We start from the raw sequence: 19,227 nt of genomic DNA on the forward strand, positions 1-19,227 counted from the left end.
AGACTTCCTGTTCTTTTCCTTTCCCACTGGTCTGGATGCTCCATCTGTGTCTCTCTCTATAGATTTTCACTAAACTCTGTTTTTACCTTCTGCTGGCTCACATCTGATTTCCGTCCTGTGTGAAGCCAGGGACTGTTTGGCTGGTCCTGAGGGAACCCCCCACTCCCCCCACCCCCCAGGTCCTCGGACCCGCCTGCCAGCAACACCAGGAAGAGGAAGAGGTCCTGGCAAAACCGGAGCCCGAGCTCAGCCTCAGGGAGACCCAGCGCACAAGCACACGGACATCCACATGGCTCAGACCCACCCGCCGCCTCCTGCCCTCAGACGTGTTCCTGGAGGAAGGGCTCTCTGAGCACACACGGTGAACACCTCTCCAGAACAGCGGCGGACAACCCCCCCCGCCCCCAGCGCACTCTGTGGGGGCCCAGAGAGGACCATGAATCATTCAGCAGGCAATCTCCACCCTTCCCAGGGAGATCACTCTGGCCTCTGAGCTGCATGTGGGCATAGGTCCCAACGCTTCTCCACTCAGGGGGATCGGATTTCCTTTTGAACGGCTGTCAAGGGAGGAAAAAGTTCAGCCCTTGGTACCAGCTTCTGTCATAAAGGCATGTGACTTTGGTTCCAGGAAACTGACCTGAGGTCACACATCCAGCTGGGTGATGAATGAGGGCAGACCAGCCAGGCCATCTCGGATCCCGGGGCTGTGGGGTCCAGGAGACGTGTTCTTGCACAGAAACCTGTGTAGGTGTGGCCCGGGAGGACGAGGCCCAGAGCCCAGGCGCTGAGGTCTCCCGCACCTGCCCTGCGCCCCATGCCAAGAGCACCCACTTTGGACTGCGGGAAGATGACACCCCTCCTCCCAGACGGGCAAGGAGACCTGATCTATTTCCAGAGGGGGTTCTTAAAACTCGCATTCACATTTCCCCCTAAAACCTCTGTTAAAAATGAGACGGAGTCATAAAATACAGAAGAGTGTAATAAGGAAAATAAAAGTTACCTGTAATCTCACAAAGTGTTAACTTTTTGTACGGCAAAACACTGAACCCTATTGCCTCTTGAGAGATCAAGTAACCTTTTATTTTCCCTTCGTCTTCATGCTTCCGGCCGAACACAACGGGGTAATTATTGAACCGCTATTTCCCTCTCTTGTGTCTGGGCTTGAGGTCCTTGGCACAAACAGGAAATAAGAGTGACCCCAAGGCTAAATGGTGACCTTCAGGAAGTGGCCCCTACCCACTGCGTAGCAGGGGCCCCCCGACCGGACCATGTGGAAGGCAGCGGGCATTCCTCCAGAAAGGCCCTGGGCTCCGGGCGAGGCCGCCTCTCCGGTGCCTCATTAGCATACTCGAGGGAGGAGGGTCTGAATTCCTCACCCCGGGGGAGCTGGCCGGCCACCTGGCCCCATTTGGCAGGGCTGCTCGGCCCCCAGGTCACCACTGCGGGGGCCCTGTCGTCTGTCAAACACTTCCTGCCGGCCGTCCAGTCTGGGACAGGAACCCTGCTGTCACACAGACCGCGGCCTGCGAGGCAGCTCTGCGAGACGCCTTCCTCTCTCCTCTCCTCTCTCCTGTTCCTTCCCCGCCCCTCCCTTTTCTCCAGCGCCGCTATCCTTTTCTCTTCAACCCTGGTTTCTTTTTTCCCCTTTTCATCATCCCTTTATGAGACACCTTCTCAGCGTGGCGACGGCAGCCTTTACCAATATGCAGACGCTCAGGTCCAGTCCCCGCACGTCGCTTCCAGGGCTACGCTCCAGACAAGTATCTGCGTATGAAGATGTTCTCTACCACATTGCTTATAAAAAAGCTCAAAGTAACATATATGCTGAAGAAAATGGTTAAATATGTTGAGGCATCAATGCTATGCAATGTTCTCTCACCATTCACATTACGACTAATGGTGATGTTAGGGCCTTGTTCAGATCCTGATTTGAACAACATAGAATACACATTTAGAGGATGATTGGGGAAATCTGAACACCGACTGATAGCAATGGTATGAAGGATTTGTAGTTTTTAGGTGGAATAATGGCATTTAAGTTATATCTAAGGATAGAGTCCTATCTTTTAGAGACAGACACTGAAGTACTTACAGATTCAATTAAATGTGTCTGGGATTTGCTTTAAAATAATACTGAGGGGATAATGTTAGTGGGCAGGGGTAGAGATGGAACAGGATTGGCTTTGAGCTGATGGTTGCCGAAGCTGAGTGATGACTATATGGGGAATCATTATACTGTGCTCTCTATCTATACTTGAAACTTCCCGTGATATGAGATGGCTTTAGAATTAGTGAAACAGACCTAAGGAAGCCCTGAATAGCTGGAAACCACCACAAGACTCCTGCTTTCAAGAGACCAGAGATAGTTCAACCTCTGTGCTCCCCATGGGCTGGTGCGGGCCCGGCGGCCTCCTCCCCATCCCCCTTGGCCACCAAGGCCCAGCAGGGCGTCGGCCTCATGAGCACAAGTGGTCAGCTGCACTGAGTCCTGCGGGCTTTCTCTCTTAATCTCAGATAGATGAACTCACAACTCCAAGTGTTGGATGTGATTGTGGTCAAGCTTTTAAAATCCCCTTAAAAAGCAACATAGCCCATGGCTGCGTGATGACGTAAATTTCCTTCCACGGAGTCGAGCCACGGGGCAGATGTCCTAATGTTACACAGTGTGCACTTAGGGCCGGGGACAAACTTTTCAGTGTTAGTATCACATGGACAGAAGAAGGGTGGTGTCTCCAATGAGCAGATGGAAGTGACGATGACGTGCCTTGGAAAACTGCTGGATGGCCCAGAAAGCGGCTCCAGTGTTGAGGGAGACATCACCCCAAAGGCATGTAATGGTGAGTCTGACTACAGTTGTTCCATGAAACTGGGGTGCGGGGGAGGAAAAAGCAGTATGAATACATAAATATACAACCGACCTAATATTTACGACAATGTAGGGCTTTTTAAAAGTATGTGCATCCAAATCAGCAAATTAAATATCATAAGCAGACATGTGGGACTATTTCATCCCACAGTCCTGAAAGCTGACATGTCCAAACTGGCTCAAGTACAGCTTTGAATTTCCTCATTTGGGCCAGTCCTTATCATTGGGCTCCATGAGGGACCAGGCCTGGCCATCCCATGCCGACATTTACCTGACGAACAGTTCTTCCAGGTGGCTCCGTGGCTTCAGCTGTGAACGGTCCAGGAGGCAGTGCAGGGGCTGATGCCTGGGTAGAAACACAGTCTCCCCGGGATGTACTGGTGGGATGACCTGCAGTGACACGGAGAACCTCTCCACCAGCATCCTGGCAAAGCAAGGAGCCGGAGAGGCGCGTGTCAGCAGGCGCACCTGGTCTGTAGCCTGGAGGGAGGCCAGGGAAAGCCAGATGGTGCCCCTGCCTTGCGACGGTGGCCTGGTGGGGAAAAGACTGGGGGGAGGACAGCGCCACCTGCTGGTAAAGGAGGAGCCTATGAGATGCAGACTCAGGAGCGCTTCCCCATCCCACTCTGCGTCCTGCATCCCAGCCCCTTCCTCAGGGCTTCAGGAGCCAGAAGTCCTGCTCCCAAACCCAGCACCGCCCATTGCCTTTGTTCAGCTCAAACTTTCACTGAGCACCCACAATATGTGGGTGCCAGGTGCTGAAGGATGAGTCAGGCGTGGGCTGCCATTGCATGTCTAGGAGAAGGATAAATAAATCACCACAGTAGCCTTCAGCAAATGGGCTGACCACAAAACTGCCTACACGGTCTGCCAGGGGCGGAGGAGAGAAGCTCTGGGTGTGGCCAGGGTCAGGGAGGGCATCCGCCCAAGGAAGGAGCCTGGATGTTTCTTCTGGGACACCAGTCCTCAAGCTCTTGTGATCAGGAGGACTCCCCAGGGATGCCCAGATGCCCAGGCCCTGCCTTGTGAGTCTGATTAGTAGATCAGAGCTGGGTCCCCTGGACAGGGAAGGAACAGAGAGAAGAAGGGATACATTCTAACTCTACTGGGAGGGGTAAAAATTGTCAGGATTGAATGACCCATTTAAGAGGGAGTGGGGAAAAGGGAGGCAGTTAAGACAATTCCTAAGAACGGAAGTGTGTGTGTGTGTGTGCGTGTGTGTGTGTGTAGAGGTATACACACAGACGTATACACACACACGTTCTTAGAAACATGGAACAACCCCCCCCCACACACCTGACGTGCCCAGCTATGAGCTGGAGTCATCCCTAGGGGATAGGATTTGGGGGAGGGGCAGAAGAGACATTTCCTGTTTACTTCCTACAACTGTGTTCTGCTTGATTTTGTGGAGACAGAACACACATTTGACAATAAAAACAGCAAAAGAGAACAAGCTACAAGCACTGCATCCCTTCCTGTCACCGGAGGACGGTGAACTCGGAGCGGGAGCAGCACTCAGGGCTCCTGTCCGGGTCTGGGACGCAAGCAGCGGCTGCTGGAGGCGGGGCAGCTGGCAGCCCACCACTGGCCCTATGAGATTTGCTCGCTTTCTGGCCACCGGCCCGAGAACAGGTGCCGATGCTCATCACAGGGCCGTCCGGAGGCTGAAATGGCACATGGTATGGAAATGACATGAAAACACCAGGGAGCTTCTGCTCCTGTGGGTTTTTTGCAAGCGGCCTGTGCAAACCACCACACAGACGGGAAAACATTCTTCTGTTTTGTTCATTGCTTTGCCATTTCAGCTTTTGAGGATCTATGGCTTATGTTGCTCGTATATTAAGGAAAAGGTGCAAATTATTAAAAGTCTGTAGGAATTAGGCTCATCTGTAAAAGGGTCTTAGTCTTGTCCCCCAAACCATCACACAAAGGGACTTTTGTGATACTAAATATAACGTATGTGCATTATTAAGAGTTCTGAGATGACTCTTCCACGTCTAATTGGGGATTTCCTGTGCAGCCCCAAAGTGAGGATAAAGGATGATGTTAGGGTTGAAATATTCCCCCCTCCCCTGCCCCAGCACACACACACAGTCTTTTAACTTTAAGAAATACAGAACGTAGGATGGCATCCATTCAAGATGCAAGCCAGTCCTTAGAGCATGAGGGGATGCTGGGCTCTGGGTACTTGTGGGTCTCTTCCACGGCGGGCATCCACGGCAGGCGTGTGACTCCTGGTCACAGACAACTGCTCTGGCAGATGGTGGCTGGCCCCCAGCCGCAGCCTCACCCCTTCCAGACCCACGTCCGTCCTTGGCCCCATTCAGGGATAGAAGAGGCTGCTGGCTTTGTGTATCAGTGAGTAATTTTCTTTGAGGCAGAGAGTCGAACTGTCCCATCAAAATGATCCCACATCAAAACCACCACCTCAAAGTGGCTGTTGTCAAAAAGGCTTTCTCAAAGTACTACTTGAAAATGTCAAGTGCCCAGAAAATCATCGGCGATTTCAGAGCCTGGGACACCTGGCTTAAGCCGGTTCCCTAGATAACTCCCTTTCTGTGGGAAATTTCAAAACACCCAAGCCATGACTTCCAGAAGCCTGGATGCACTCAGTAGAAACGTCAAGAGCTAAAATCGCTATTCTTGCTACTGAGATTTTATTTTTTATTTTTTTAAGAGTTTTTATTTATTCCTTTGAGAGAGACAGAGAGAGTACAAGCAGGGGGAGAGGCAGAAGCAGGCTCCCCACTGAGCTGGGAGTCCGATGTGGGGCTCGCTCTCAGGACCTGGAGATCATGACCTGAGCCCAAGGCAGACACCTAACCATCTGAGTCATCCAGGCTCCCCGCTACTGAGATTTTAAAGAGGGTTTAAAAGGTTTCATTCCAAGGTTACGTATCCATTGAGTAGGAAACCTGGAAACAAATCCATGAGCCCCGACTTAGAGAGACAACTGTTTTTATCACTTATGATGCCACCAAGGCACTCTTGTCCAAAGAGGCCTTTAGCCCAAACCCAGTGCTTCCACTCAGTCTCCACATCCGCCCTTCTGGGTTCGCTGTGCACCCTGCATGGCACCCCTTCTCTGGGCCTCTAGGCAGCATGTTAGTAGCTCTCCCCCCATGTGGGATGGCTGTTCCAATCTGAACACTCACAGGTGTTCACAGTGGAAAGTATCAGTGAGGAGGCTGGGGTCCTCCCTAACCAAGGCCACGGGTCAGCAAACTGCCGTCTGCGGCCAACCCCTGCCCATTGCTGTAAACAAGGTTTTATTGCAACATAGGCATGTTTATTCACTTATGTATTGTCTATGGGAGCTTCCCTGTTACAACAGCAGAGTTGAATGGTTGCTGCCACAGAGACTGCATGGCCCTCAAAGCCTAAAATATTCACTATTTACAAATACAGAGTTTGCTAATCCCTGATCGAGTCCAGAGATGGTTATCAGAAAAACTTGAGGGAAAAAAAGCAAACAGCCAGCCACAGTGATGTTCATAACCATCTCTGGGCAATAAAAACAATGTAAACCATTTGGGGGTCCTAAAATGGAAGCCCCAAAGAAGTCTGTAGGTTGTCACTCAACATTCCCTTAGTAAGTGGAAGCAGAATGCTAACTTAGAGTGTGCACAAAAACTTGAGCTATCACTGCTTAGACCAATGCTTAATAGCCTAACTCAGGCTGACAGAAAAAAAAGGCAAGCCTGGACAGGCAGATGATCTAGGGCATGTTCACCAACCTGCCCTCAGCCACATGGCTGAGGTGACCTCATCCCCTGCAGTCCACCCCAGCCCCTCTGGCGCACTGGGTTCCTGAGGGAGGGAGGGAAGGAAAGAGGGAAGGAAGCAAGGGAGGAACCAATTAAAAGAAAAAAAAGGAAGGGAGACATACAGAAAGATCTATCCTGACTCTACTTCCCCCTTCAGCTACTGCACATTTTTCTCTTTCGACCTCTCCTCCTGTTCTCCTATGGGCCTGTTCCAGTCATGTTCACCCCCAGCACTCCACCAGAGCTGCTCTTGTCAAGGTCACCGTGACCTCTACATTGCCCCCTTGAGCCTGTTTTCTCTCTAAACTTGCTCTCCAGGTGAGCTCATCCAGTTTGTGGCTTTAAACGTCACCTTGGTGACTCCTGCGCCTGCCTTTCCGGAAGAGGGGATCCAAGACGTCTCCTTGGTCTCGCCTCGGGATCCCCCAAATGAACTCTTGACCTCACAAGTGCCCCCACTACAGCCTTCGTCACTTAAGTCTTCCCCAGTTTAATTAGACAACTCCAACCTTCCAGGTGCTCAGGCCCAAATCCTGGGGGGTCCCCTCTGATTCCCCTCTTTCTCCCATACACTCCATCCAGTTCATCAACAAATCATGTCAGTTCTACCCTAAAAATATATCCAGACTGTGCCTACTCCTCACCACCCACCCTCCCTCCCAGCCTCTTACTTCTCAGAGGATGACTGCCATGGCTCATTTGCCCCGTCTCCTTTCTTCTGCCCTTGCACGCCACCCCCCTCCGCCCCAGGCTCCCCAGTTTATCCTTGACATGGCGGCAGAGGATCCTGTTCAGAGCGGTGGCGGCTAGCTCACAGAGAGGAGAAGCTCAGGCATCGAGCCCACTCTTGGCCTCCCTGACCTCCTCTCCCCAGCCCTCCCCTCCATGGCTGCCGCTCTGCTCTCCCTGCAGGGCCCCCAGAGCTGCCTCTCATCTCCTTCACAGTGCCCTGCTAGAAGCCAGCCACCTGCTCATCGAGGTCTTCCCTGATCCTTATGCACAATCTCACAGGCCTTCCACGCTCCTCACGCTCCTTCCTCTCTTCGCTCAGGAGGACAGAGATTTCTGTCTGGTTTTGCTTTTGCTGTATCCCCAGAGTCTGTAACCGAGCCTGGTACAAAGTTGGACTCGGTGGATGTTTGCTGGTTGGCTGGCTGGACAGACAGTTGGATAGATGGATGGCTAACCGGGTACCCTGATGATGGATTCAACTACGGTCTCTCGGCGTCTCTGAGACCCTGTAGTACAGATGAGACCAGCCCTCCCTCCAGCCAATGGCCCACTTAGATCATGGCCAGCAGACACTCCCCTCCCCTCATGACAGCACTGACAAAAGCCACCTTCTTTTCCCCGGGTGGCGGGGGGTGGGAGATGAAAAATGTCACATGGCCACATTCTCCCCTTTAAAGACAGTTTTCTCTTAGACTGTGGTTTTGTAGAGTTACTTCCCCCAAGAGACCTGGTTCCATAAATTTGGGTGGACAGTTGGGGCCGAGTAGGCTGTGTTTTCCTTTCTCTGCACCCTCAAAGGCCCACACTGAACCCTGACACACAGTAGATGATCCAGTATTTCTGGAATCAATGAATGAATGTAGGGGTTTTCTTGAATGTTGGTTTAAGAAAAGGAGGCAGCTTGGGCGCCTGGGTGGCTCAGTTGGTTAAGCGACTGCCTTCGGCTTGGGTCATGATCCTGGAGTCCCGGGATCGAGTCCCGCATCGGGCTCCCTGCTCAGCGGGGAGTCTGCTTCTCCCTCTGACCCTCTCCCCTCTCATGTGCTTGCTCTCTCTCATTCTCTCTCTCAAATAAATAAATAAAATCTTTAGGGCGCCTGGGTGGTTCAGTTGGTTAAGCGACTGCCTTCGGCTCAGGTCATGATCCTGGAGTCCCTGGATCGAGTCCTGCATCGGGCTTCCTGCTCGGCAGGGAGTCTGCTTCTCCCTCTGACCCTCCCCCCTCTCATGTGCTCTCTCTCTCCTCTCATCCTCTCTCTCAAATAAATAAATAAAATCTTTAAAAAAAAAAAAAAAGGAGGCAGCTTGAGAACTTATAAATACACACAGATTGCTGGTTGAAATTCTGTCTGAAAATGAGAGCCAGTCAACACTTAAATCCTTTGCCTTGAGAGGCAGGTGCGTGGACTAGCCCCCCCACCGCCCCCACAAGTGGCCAGGCCCTTGCACCTCTTGTGCCCACGTCTCCCACCTGTGCTCAGGTGTGAGCGGCGCTTCATCCTCATCCAGATCCAGGGAGCTGAGGTGGGGGCGGCCGCACTGCAGAAGCACCTGCTCTCGCTCCAGGGCCTGGTCCCTGCGGGGAGCAGAAAGCCAGTAACAGAGGTCAGCACTGTCCCCAGTCAAGCGACCCAGGCACTGGGCTGCAGACCCTGTGAACATGTCAAGGCCTAGGAATAGGGACACTTCCCTGCACTCCTGTGTAAAGGCCCTCAACATGAGACCTGGATGGGGCGGGGGAGAGGCATCACATCACATCAACTGTGCTGTCTGGTTAAGCGGACAGGAGCAGACAGGCCTGAAGGAAAATTTTCACCACACAACTTCAAACTCGCCTTTGTGTACCTTGTTTAGGATGTGCCCACTTTTTTTTTTTTTTTTAAAGATTTTATTTATTTATTTGACAGAGAGAGACATAGCGAGGGAGGGAACACAAGCAGGGGGAGAAGGAGGGGAGAAGCAGGCTTCCCCGCGGAGCAGGGAGCCCGATGTGGGGCTCGATCCCAGGACCCTGGGATCACGACCTGAGCTGAAGGCAGACGCTTAACGACTGAGCCACCCAGGCGCCCCAGGATGTGCCCACTTTTTTTTTTTTAAATTATTTTTATTTATTCATGAGAGACAGAGAGAGAGAGAGAGAGAGAGAGGCAGAGGGAGAAGTAGGCTCTCAAGGAGCAGGTAGCCCGATGCGGGACTCGATCCCAGGACCCTGGGATCATGACCTGAGCCGAAGGCAGACGCTTAACGACTGAGCCACCCAGGCGCCCCAGGATGTGCCCACTTTTTGACACATCCGGGCCTGTGCTTAGCCCCTTCTCCTCCTCCCAGGGTCTGGCCACACTGACCTGGAGAGGCCCCCTAGGCTCATGGCTCCCGGAGCCCCTGACACACAGCCTGCCTTTCCGGCCCCAAGGGCAGCCCTTCCAGGTCCTGCGCATTTCCTTTTCTCCCTACACTTTGTTCTCCAGCCTCAGAGGCCTGTCCCCACCACAGCCCTGCATGCCAACCATTATCTTGCTGGAATCCTGACTCCCTCACCTCCCTCCCGCCCGAAACACACAAACCCCTGAGCAGGCACTGTCCACCTTCAGCCTTCTTGATCCTTGGTTCCTCAACAGCCTGGGAGCCTCCCCAGCTGTTGCCCTGCCCCTCCAGGTGCTTGCCCTAGCTTTGCCCAAAGGTCCTCAGTTCTTAAAGACTTTGCCTCCAGTCCAGGCTGCCATCAGGAGTTTGGATCCTCCCAGCCAGTGACAACTGAATGATTTCCAGCTGAGTGTGCCCGGACCTCTCCAAAGCCACATGTCTGGGTCTGAATTCCCTTCCACACAGGCTCCAGAGTCCTAGCCACCCAGGTCAGCAGACTTATCATAGCCCCAACTGCCTTCCTCCCAGGGCCCCACCCCATCACCGTTCACCCTACTTCCTCTCTCCCCATTCCCATCCATTCTCCATAATGCAGCCTAAGTGATCTCTGAAACACAGCGGGAAACACATCACTACCCACTTAAAATTCTCCCAACTCAACCCTGTGTTCAAGAGGTCTCTCGTGACCCAACTCCGGTTCACATCTTGGCTGCACCTCCTGCTATGTCGACCCCCAACCCCCACTCCCCAGTGCCGAGAATTCCAGTTCTAGTCGGCCACCAGAATATCTGTCATACCCACCTTCACATGTGTGGTCACCCATGACGCCCCCCCCCAAATCTCCTAATTCTCCTAGGTTCAAAGATAAGGATACCTGTGGGGAGCCTTTCCTGACCCCCAGGTTAAATGAGGTGCCAGTATTCCAGGCCCCTCCACAGCCACTTCACAGCATGGGAAATACTAGAAGCCATGAGGATACATGTCCAGGTGAGCAGCGCTGCCCCATCACCTCCACGTATCCAGTGTCTGGCGAGGGCCCGGTAGAGCAAGAATCTCCCAGTGCTGGGTGCCCTGATGAGCTTTACTTGCCCACACCACCGGCGTGGCAGTGCTCAGGCTATACACCTCTGTCAAGGCCACCTGCCTTTTCCCCTTCTCGCCCATGGAACGCTTGAACGGGAGCCAAGAGGCCCCCACACGGGCATGAATTGGGCAGAAGAGAGCAAGGGATTCCCCCTGCATCCCACCCACACCAACCCAAGATTCACGAGCCCCCCTGAACGAGGGTTCTGTATGTGGCAGAGGTCTGGGGCTTTCTGCCTTCCAGATGACCCCCTTTGACCTGACTACCGTTCCCCGTGCTCACTATTAATCAGAGCACACAGGGTGCTCCAGGAGACACGCTGTGATGGAGTGTGCTCGATCCTGATGGGAATGTGCTAAAGTCTTAGAGGACAACCCCCCAAAATTGCTGCCAACCCCACAGAATGAAGACCCCACGATGGACCTCTTCCCACACTCACCGCTTCTCCTGTAGTAAGTAATCCAAGCTATTGACGTAGCTCTCTGAGGCCCCAAAGGTGAACTGGAGAAACAGGACGTGAGAATGGGGGACAGAGAGAAAGACAGATAGAGGGGGGGAGAAGAATAAAATTAATCTAAATTAAGCCCTTTATTTATCTAGTTTATGTTTCTGAATAGGCAATACCCTCACATGATTAAAAACTCCGGAAGTATAAAGGCATGCGGTAAGCTGTCTCCCCGCACCTGCATCCCCAGCCACCCAGGGCCCTCCTCACAGGTGTTCACTCCTCTGTGTGCTTTCGGAGACATTTTATCCACAGACAAGCAAACAGTCATACATCACAGACTCCCCCCCAACCATAACGCATATGGTAGCAAACTATGAACCCTATTCTACCCTTGGCTCTGTTCAATTAATAGTGTGTCTTGAGGGTCATTCCATATCAATACTAAAAAGATAAGTTAAAAAAAAAAACACTTTCAGGGTACTCTAATGTAGGACTAGAACATAATGTATTAATTCCCTAGTGGTAGGCATTTAGATTATTGACAATCTTGGGCTATTATAAATAATTAAGACCAGGGATGCCTGGGTGGCTCAGTTGGTTAAGCGTCTGCCTTCGGCTCAGGTCATGATCCTAGGGTCCTGGGATTGAGTCCCACATTGGGCTCCTTGCTCAGCAGGAAGCCTGCTTCTCCCCCTGCTTGTGTGCTGTCTCTCTGACGAATAAATAAGGTCTTAAAAAAAAAAAAAAAGACTTCCCACAAGAAGAAAAAACTTCTACTTAAAAAGGAAACCAAACAAAACAAATAATTAAGCCCTATTCTCAAAATAAATTTCCTGGATCCATGGGCCCCTAAGTGTTCCCAGTCTACCTAGCAAGAGCTGTTTATTCCCACCCAGCTTAAAGTTCATCATTGACGTTTCCATTTAGACATTCCGATCCACTGGACCAGAGTCAGCCCGAGTCTTAGTGCCTGGCCTAACTTAGACCCAGGCACCAAGGTCCCCCTTTCCCCAAGGGGATAACCTCAACCAAGGCACAAAAGCCTTGAAGGCTCCCATGCAGAAGCAGCATCAAATTTGGCACCACCCAAGCCATCTGTTAGCAGAGGTTAGCAGCAGAAATAAGGGGAGAGATGCACCCCAGCCACAAGGGTCCAAGGGCTGGGGAGAGGTGGGGGGTATGCGGTTGAGGAGGGATAGTTAGGGGGAGGCGGCCAATGAAGGGCAGTTGGGGTACGGCCAAGGAAGAGTGGCCAAAAAGGGAGTGGCCAGGGGGTGACTGAGGAGGGGCAGCAAGGAGAGGAGGCTGGGGGCGCCGCTGGCTTACCAAGCTGTGGCTGTCCACCACTGGAGCTGCAGCCTTCTGGCTCGGGCCTGCCATGTTCCAGAACGGCTCCTCCAGTGAGGCCAGACTCCCCTGGGGGTCTGAGTCCTGGGGCTCCTGCTCTAACTCCTCAGGCAGCTGGTGGGCCCATGTCCTCAGGGCCTGTGGCCCTGCCACACCCACCCACCTCGGGGCTCGGGCCCCCCTGCCGGCCGGCGGTACCCTCAGGTTCAGGAACTCAACAGGTGGCGGGCTCCAGTCAGTGGGGAACAGGTCCCTGGCTGCATGCACCTTGGGCTTCTTTGACAATGTAGGAGTTGGAGCTGAGGCAGGACTGCGGCAGCGCCGGGTGGGGTGGAGGAGCCCCTCGTGCAGGGGATGGTCGAAGCAGCTGCCCTTCAGGCTGGGCGACAGGAGGGGCGCCACTTCCGCTTCCTGGGCCCCTATGGATAGGACAGAGTATTGTGGTACCCCCACTCACCCACCACCATCCCGGCCACTGTGCCATGCTGGGTGAGGAGAGGGGACAACTCCAGATTGATGTGGGCAGGGGAATGCGAGGGGAATCCCTCAACCGTGGGTTGTCCGCTCCCTCATGGCCTCAGGCCTCAGAACAGCTCTACCTGTGCAGGTGAGAGACACCTACCTTCGTTCTGAGGAAGGGCTGACGCAGTCTTCTCAGGCCCGGCCATCTGCAAACCGCTGGACTTTCTGTCCTGGAAGGAACTGTCTGTCAGGTGACATGAGCCGCCAGAAGAAAGCTAAATGCTCTGAAGTTCTAGGTTCCCTATGGAAGAGGGCCTGGGCCCACTGGTGCCCAGGAGGGAAATCCCCCTCCAGCTCTACCTTAAGGACCAAGCACGTGCACCATGAAGACCAAGTTGCTGAGGTGAAAGGGGCTCAATGTGACCTCTCATTTCAAGGATGTGATAGGCAAGTGTATGGACATCAACTTTTTTTTTTTTTAAACTTTTATAAAATCAAAACTAGCACAGCTCAACAGAAAAGATGTGTTCTGAGATGACATTCTGCATGTCTCGCTTGCTCGGTGTCACCCCTATAAAGACTGTTTGCTCACAAGGGGTAGGCCAGGGCTCTCTAGTCCCTGTCATTTTCCCAGAATCAGCACAGACCTGGCACACAGTAGGGTTTGATGCATTTCTGTTGAATGAATGAATGATTTAAAGAGATACCCAGGGCTGACCCAAGAAGCTTTCTCCAGCGTTAGGAACTGTCCGTCTACACCTGAGATGGATCATGCCTCACACACAGACATCTCTCATCATTGCAGGCTTAGGATCAGATAAACTGAAACGTACGTGAAAGGCTGATATCTGAATGAGCTACTTTCCAAAGGAAACAACCATTTACAAAAAACACAAACACTAACTCAACAAGTGTTCAAACCCAACCAAAATGGAAGACATTCAAATCAATATGCCTATGAAGTATTCTTTAATCATAATGAAATCATTAAAAAATTAAAAATTTATGATAAATGTTGATATGGCTGTGAGGAAATACATTTCTGCTGGTACTCTAAAATGGCTTATTCTTGGGGCACCTGGGTGGCTCAATCATTAAGCGTCTGCCTTCAGCTCAGGTCATGATCCCAGGGTCCTGGGATCGAGCCCCGCATCGGGCTCCCTGCTCGGCGGAAGCCTACTTCTCCCTCTCCCATTCCCCCTGCTTGTGTTCCTTCTCTCACTGTCTCTGTCAAATAAATAAATAAAATCTTTAAAAAAAAATAAAATGGCTTATTCTTTTTAGAGAGCACGCTATCAATATACAAATAACTGCAAAATGTTCATACCTGGGATTAGGGAATCCCAGAAACCTGTCCCTCCACAAAAGCAATAATTAAGCTAACAAAACCTGTCAGAACCAACATTTACAGAACTCTGAAATTTAACAAGAAAGTAACAACAAGCAGGGAAAGGCTTAATGAAGAAAGAAGCTGCTAAATTTCAGTACAGTTGTGTTCTGGATTTTGAACTTACCCGACTTCATCCCCCACCCCCAGTTAAGAGGCAGCTGGTGGGAGGCTGTGTTCCTGGTGTGGCTTTGCTAGTGACGGGGAGGGTAATATAAACTCTGTTCTCAAAGAATTGTGGTTGTATGTTTTGATCTCTATCCTGGCTCCCTGAGGGATCAACTCAGGGTCTTACCTTTGTTTTCTCTCACTTGGAACTTTCTCAGGGCTGAAGTGGCCTCCTGGGCAGCATTTGCTGAAAGCATTTAAAGGCAAGTCTATCAGCCACAACCACCCGGGGCAAGGGATAACAGGTGAGGCAAGCAGCAGGGCGTCTGAACGGCCTGAAAAGGAAGAGGCTGAGGAAGGAGATACACGGAGGAATAAAGATTTTAAAAACTCCCACATAAACCAGAGTCCAGAAGGCCACATGCATGCCCAGGGCTAATGCATGTTTAGGAAAGACCCCAGAAGATGGTAAATGTTAACCTCTGGCTGATCATTAGGCTCCACATAAGCAGGAAATGAAGGCGAAGGCAGAGTTGCCTAAGAAAGACCTGCCTAAGCTTTGAGGGAGTACTCCATCACAGAACCAATCTGCAAAGACCAGAAGAGTTTTATTGTGGTGGTGGTGGTGGTGGCATTTAAGGAATTTTCTAACTACTTACCAGTTAACCACTAAGCTTAAGGAACAGTGACTTCAGTGACCACACACAACAAATTAGTAATGTCTTTATAAAAATAGTTTAGAAAAGTCATTAAACAATCAACTACAACTCACAACCAGCAACAGCAATTCATATTGGCGGGGGGGTAGTCCTATTTCCAGGGTTACTGCATTATAATATTCAAGATGAACAATTTTCAACAAAAACTACAAGGCATGCAAAGAAACAACAAAGTATGGTCCATTCATAGACCAAAAAAGAATGAAAGAAACGGTCCCTGAGGAAGCACAGGCATTGGACTTACTAAACAAAAACTTTACATCAACTGTCTCAAATATGCTCTAAGAACCAAAGAAATGGTGAACAAAGAACTAAAAGAAACCAGAAGAGAATGAGGTCTCATCAAACAGGGACTATCAATAAAGATTTTAAAAATTATAAAAAGGAACCAGACAGAAATTCTGGAGTTGAAATACATTGAATTTCTGTCTCACTGGTTTTTAACAGTTTGAGTATGATGTTTTTCATTTCACTAAGCAGAAGGCTTCAACACCAGATGCAGGCTAGCAGAAGAGAGAATCAGTGAACTTTTATAGAGGTTAATTGAGACAGTCAATTCTGAGGCACAAAATGAAAAAAGAATAAGATGAACAGAGCCTCAGAAACCAGTGTGACACCATTAAGTACACCAATATATGCATAATAGGAGTTCCAGGAGTTGAGAGAGAGATGGAGATAGAGATGGCAGGGGTGGAGGGGGACAGAAAGAATACTGCACGTCCAAGAAGCTCAGAAAACTCCAAGTAGGATAAATTCAAGGAAATCCACACCTAAATACATCATACTCAAACTGTTAAAAACCAGTGAGAAAATCTTAAAAGCACGAAGAGAGAAATGATTTATCACCTACAAGGAAGTCTCAATAAGATTAACAGGTGATTTCTCATCAACCCCAGAGATCAGCAGGCAGTGAGATGAAATATTCAAAGTGCACAAAGAAAAGACTGGGAACCAAGAATGCTGTACCCAGTAAAACTATCCTCCAAAAAATGAGAAGATGAGATATTCCCAGATAAACAAAAACTGAGAAAATTTGTTTCTAACAAATCTGTTCTGCCAGAAATACTAAAGTAAATTCTTTAGGCTGAAGTGAAAGGACATTAGAAAGTAACTTGAATCCATACGAAGAAAAAAGAACAGTGATAAAGGTAACAACATGGATATACTTAAAAGATAGTATAAATGTTGTTTTTACTTGTAACTCTTTTTCTCCTGATTTAAAAGACAACTGTAAAGCAATAATTACAAACCTGTCTTTGATGGGTGCCCAATGTCTAAAGATAAAATTTGTATGACAACAGCAGCACAAAGGAGGGGTGGGAATAGAGCTATATAGGTGTGAAGTTTTGTATCTTATTGAAATTAAGTTGGTATTAATCTGAACTAGACTGTGAACTATGTGATATTTATACATAAATAAAAAAGGCAAGTACTACTATATTTTTGGTTTATAACTCTTTTTCCCCCACGGGATTTAAAAGACAAATGCATAAAACAACAATTATACATCTATGTTAATGAACACACAATGTTCAAAGATGTAATTTGTGACAATAAAAACATAAAGGGGAAGGATAGAATTGTATAGGAGCAGAGTTTTTTTTATACTATTGAAGCTAATTTAAACTAGATTGTTATAAATTTAAAATATAAATTATAATCTCCAGGATAACCACTAATAAAATAACTTGCAAATATAGAGAAAAGGAAATGAAGAAGGAATCAAAACAATACAGTACAAAAAACCCCCAATTAAACACAAAAGAAGGCAGCAATAGAGAAACTAAGGAACAAAAAAGATATAAGGTATATAGGAAACAAAATAGCAAAATGGCAGAAATATTTTCTTATCAGTAACTACTGTAAATGTAAGTGGATTGAACTCTCAAATCAAAAGGTAGATCCTGGCAAAATAGATGAAAAAACATCTGACTATACGCTATCTGCAAGAAACTCACTTTATAAACAGATAGGTTGAAAGTGAAAGGATGGAAAAGATACTCCATGAACACAGAAATCCAAAGAGAGCTGAAATAGCTATCCTAATACCAGACAAAACAGATTTTAAGTCAAAAATTACAATGGGACAAAGAAAGCCATGACATATTGATATAAGACTCATTCACCAAGAAGGCATAATAATTATAAACATTCATGTACCTCAAAAGAGAGCTTTGGCAGAGTTGAAGGGGGAAATAGTTATAAACTGATAGTTGAAGAATTCATTATCATACTTTCAATAATGTAACCAGACAGAAGATCAAAAGAAAACAGAGGACTTCAACAACACCATGAACCAACTAGACATAAAAGGCATCTACAGAACTCTTCACTCTTCACTCTTCACAGAGCAAAGAGTATACATTCTTTGAAAGTACACACAGAATTTTCTTCAGGATAGATCATATGTTAGGCCACAAAACAAGTCTCAATAAGTTTAAGAAGATGGAAATCCTTTATAAAGTATCTTTCCTGATCATAATAGAAACTAGACATAAAAAAAAAAAAGGAAAACTGGGAATTTCACAAATATGTAGAAATAAGACAACAAACTCTTAAACAACCAGATCAAGGAAGAAATCATAAGAGAAATTAAAAAATACTTGGGACACCTGGATGGCTCAGTTCATGATCCCAGAGTCCTGGTATCGAGTCTTGCAGTGGGCTCCTTGCTCAGAGGGGAGCCTGCTTGTTCCTCTGCCTGCTGCTCCCCCTGCTTGTGCTCGGTCTCTCTCTCTGACAAATAAAAAAAATCTTAAAAAAAATACTTAGAGGAAAGTGCAAACAAACACAACATACCAAAACATATGGGATGCAATGAAAGCAGTGCTCCCAGGAAAATTTATAGCTCACAAATGTCCATCAACTACTGAGTGGATAAATAAAATGTAACAAAGCCACAAAATGGAGTATTATTGAGCCTACGTTAAAAAGAGAAATTGAATCAGTAACCTAACTTTATACTGTAAGGAACTAGAAAAAGAAAAGCAAACTAAACTCGAGGCTTGCAAAAGGAAGGAAATAATAAAGATCAGAGGGGAAACAAAAGAAGAAGAGAATAGAAAAAATAATAGTCAACAAAGCCAAAAGTTGGTTCTTTGAAAAGACCAACAAAGTTGACAAACCAAACTAGACTGACCAAGAAAAAGAGGAACTCATATCACTAAAATCAGAAATGAAAGTGCAGACATTACTATCAACCTCAGAAATAAAAATGATTAAAAGGGAGAATACTATGAATAACCGTACACAAACAAATTAGGCAACATAGATGAAATGGATGAATAATACGCTTAGGAATAAATTTAGCAAAGTTTAAACTCTGAAAATGACAGAACATTGTGGAAAGAAATTAAAGAAGACATAAATTAATGGAAAGACATCTTGAATTTATGGATTAGAAGGCTCAAGATCACTAAGACTGTAAAACTCCCTGAAGTGGTCTACAGAATCAATGCATCCCTGTCAAAATCCCAAAGGCCTTTTTTGACAGAAATGGAAAAAGCGATCCTAAAATGCATATAAAATCACAGGGGACCCTGAAACAATTTTGAAAAGGAAAAATAAAGTTGGAGGACTCAAAGTTCCTGATTTCTAAACTTACTACAAAGGCACAGTAATCAAAACAGTGTGGTACTAGCATAAGGGTAGACATATCATGTCTAGGTCATATATCAATGAACTAGAACTGAGATTCCAGAAATAAACACATACATCTATGGTCATTTGATTTTTAACAAAGATGCTAACATCATTTGATGGAGAAAGAAGAGTCCAGCAAAAGTGCTAGGACAACTGGACATCCACATGCAGAAGAATGACGCTGGATCCTTGTCTCACCTGACACCACACACAACAATTAACTCAAAATAAATGGAAAACCTAGGGGCACCTGGGTGGCTCCGTCAGTCGAGTGTCCGACTCTTGGTTTCGGCTCAGGTCA

At 48.3% G+C, this 19,227-nt stretch overlaps 1 protein-coding gene across 1 annotated transcript in view; it reads right to left on the minus strand.

The window, feature by feature from the left end:
* FAM178B (family with sequence similarity 178 member B) overlaps positions 1 to 19,227 on the minus strand; it is a 121,198-nt gene that overhangs the window by 78,602 nt on the left and 23,369 nt on the right. The window contains exons 2-6 of the mRNA XM_045885133.3: positions 13,231 to 13,300; positions 12,588 to 13,027; positions 11,253 to 11,314; positions 8,837 to 8,941; positions 3,138 to 3,290 (exon numbers count right to left, since the gene is read on the minus strand). Of these exons, the coding sequence (XP_045741089.1) occupies positions 3,138 to 3,290; positions 8,837 to 8,941; positions 11,253 to 11,314; positions 12,588 to 13,027; positions 13,231 to 13,276 (806 nt within the window). The 5' untranslated portion in view covers positions 13,277 to 13,300. The remainder of the gene's footprint in view (positions 1 to 3,137; positions 3,291 to 8,836; positions 8,942 to 11,252; positions 11,315 to 12,587; positions 13,028 to 13,230; positions 13,301 to 19,227) is intronic.

This window comes from Mirounga angustirostris, unplaced genomic scaffold, assembly GCF_029215605.1.
Source record: "Mirounga angustirostris isolate CCGP_5_RB_7025 unplaced genomic scaffold, mMirAng1.0.hap1 SCAF_10, whole genome shotgun sequence".
NCBI classification, from domain to species: domain Eukaryota; kingdom Metazoa; phylum Chordata; class Mammalia; order Carnivora; family Phocidae; genus Mirounga; species Mirounga angustirostris.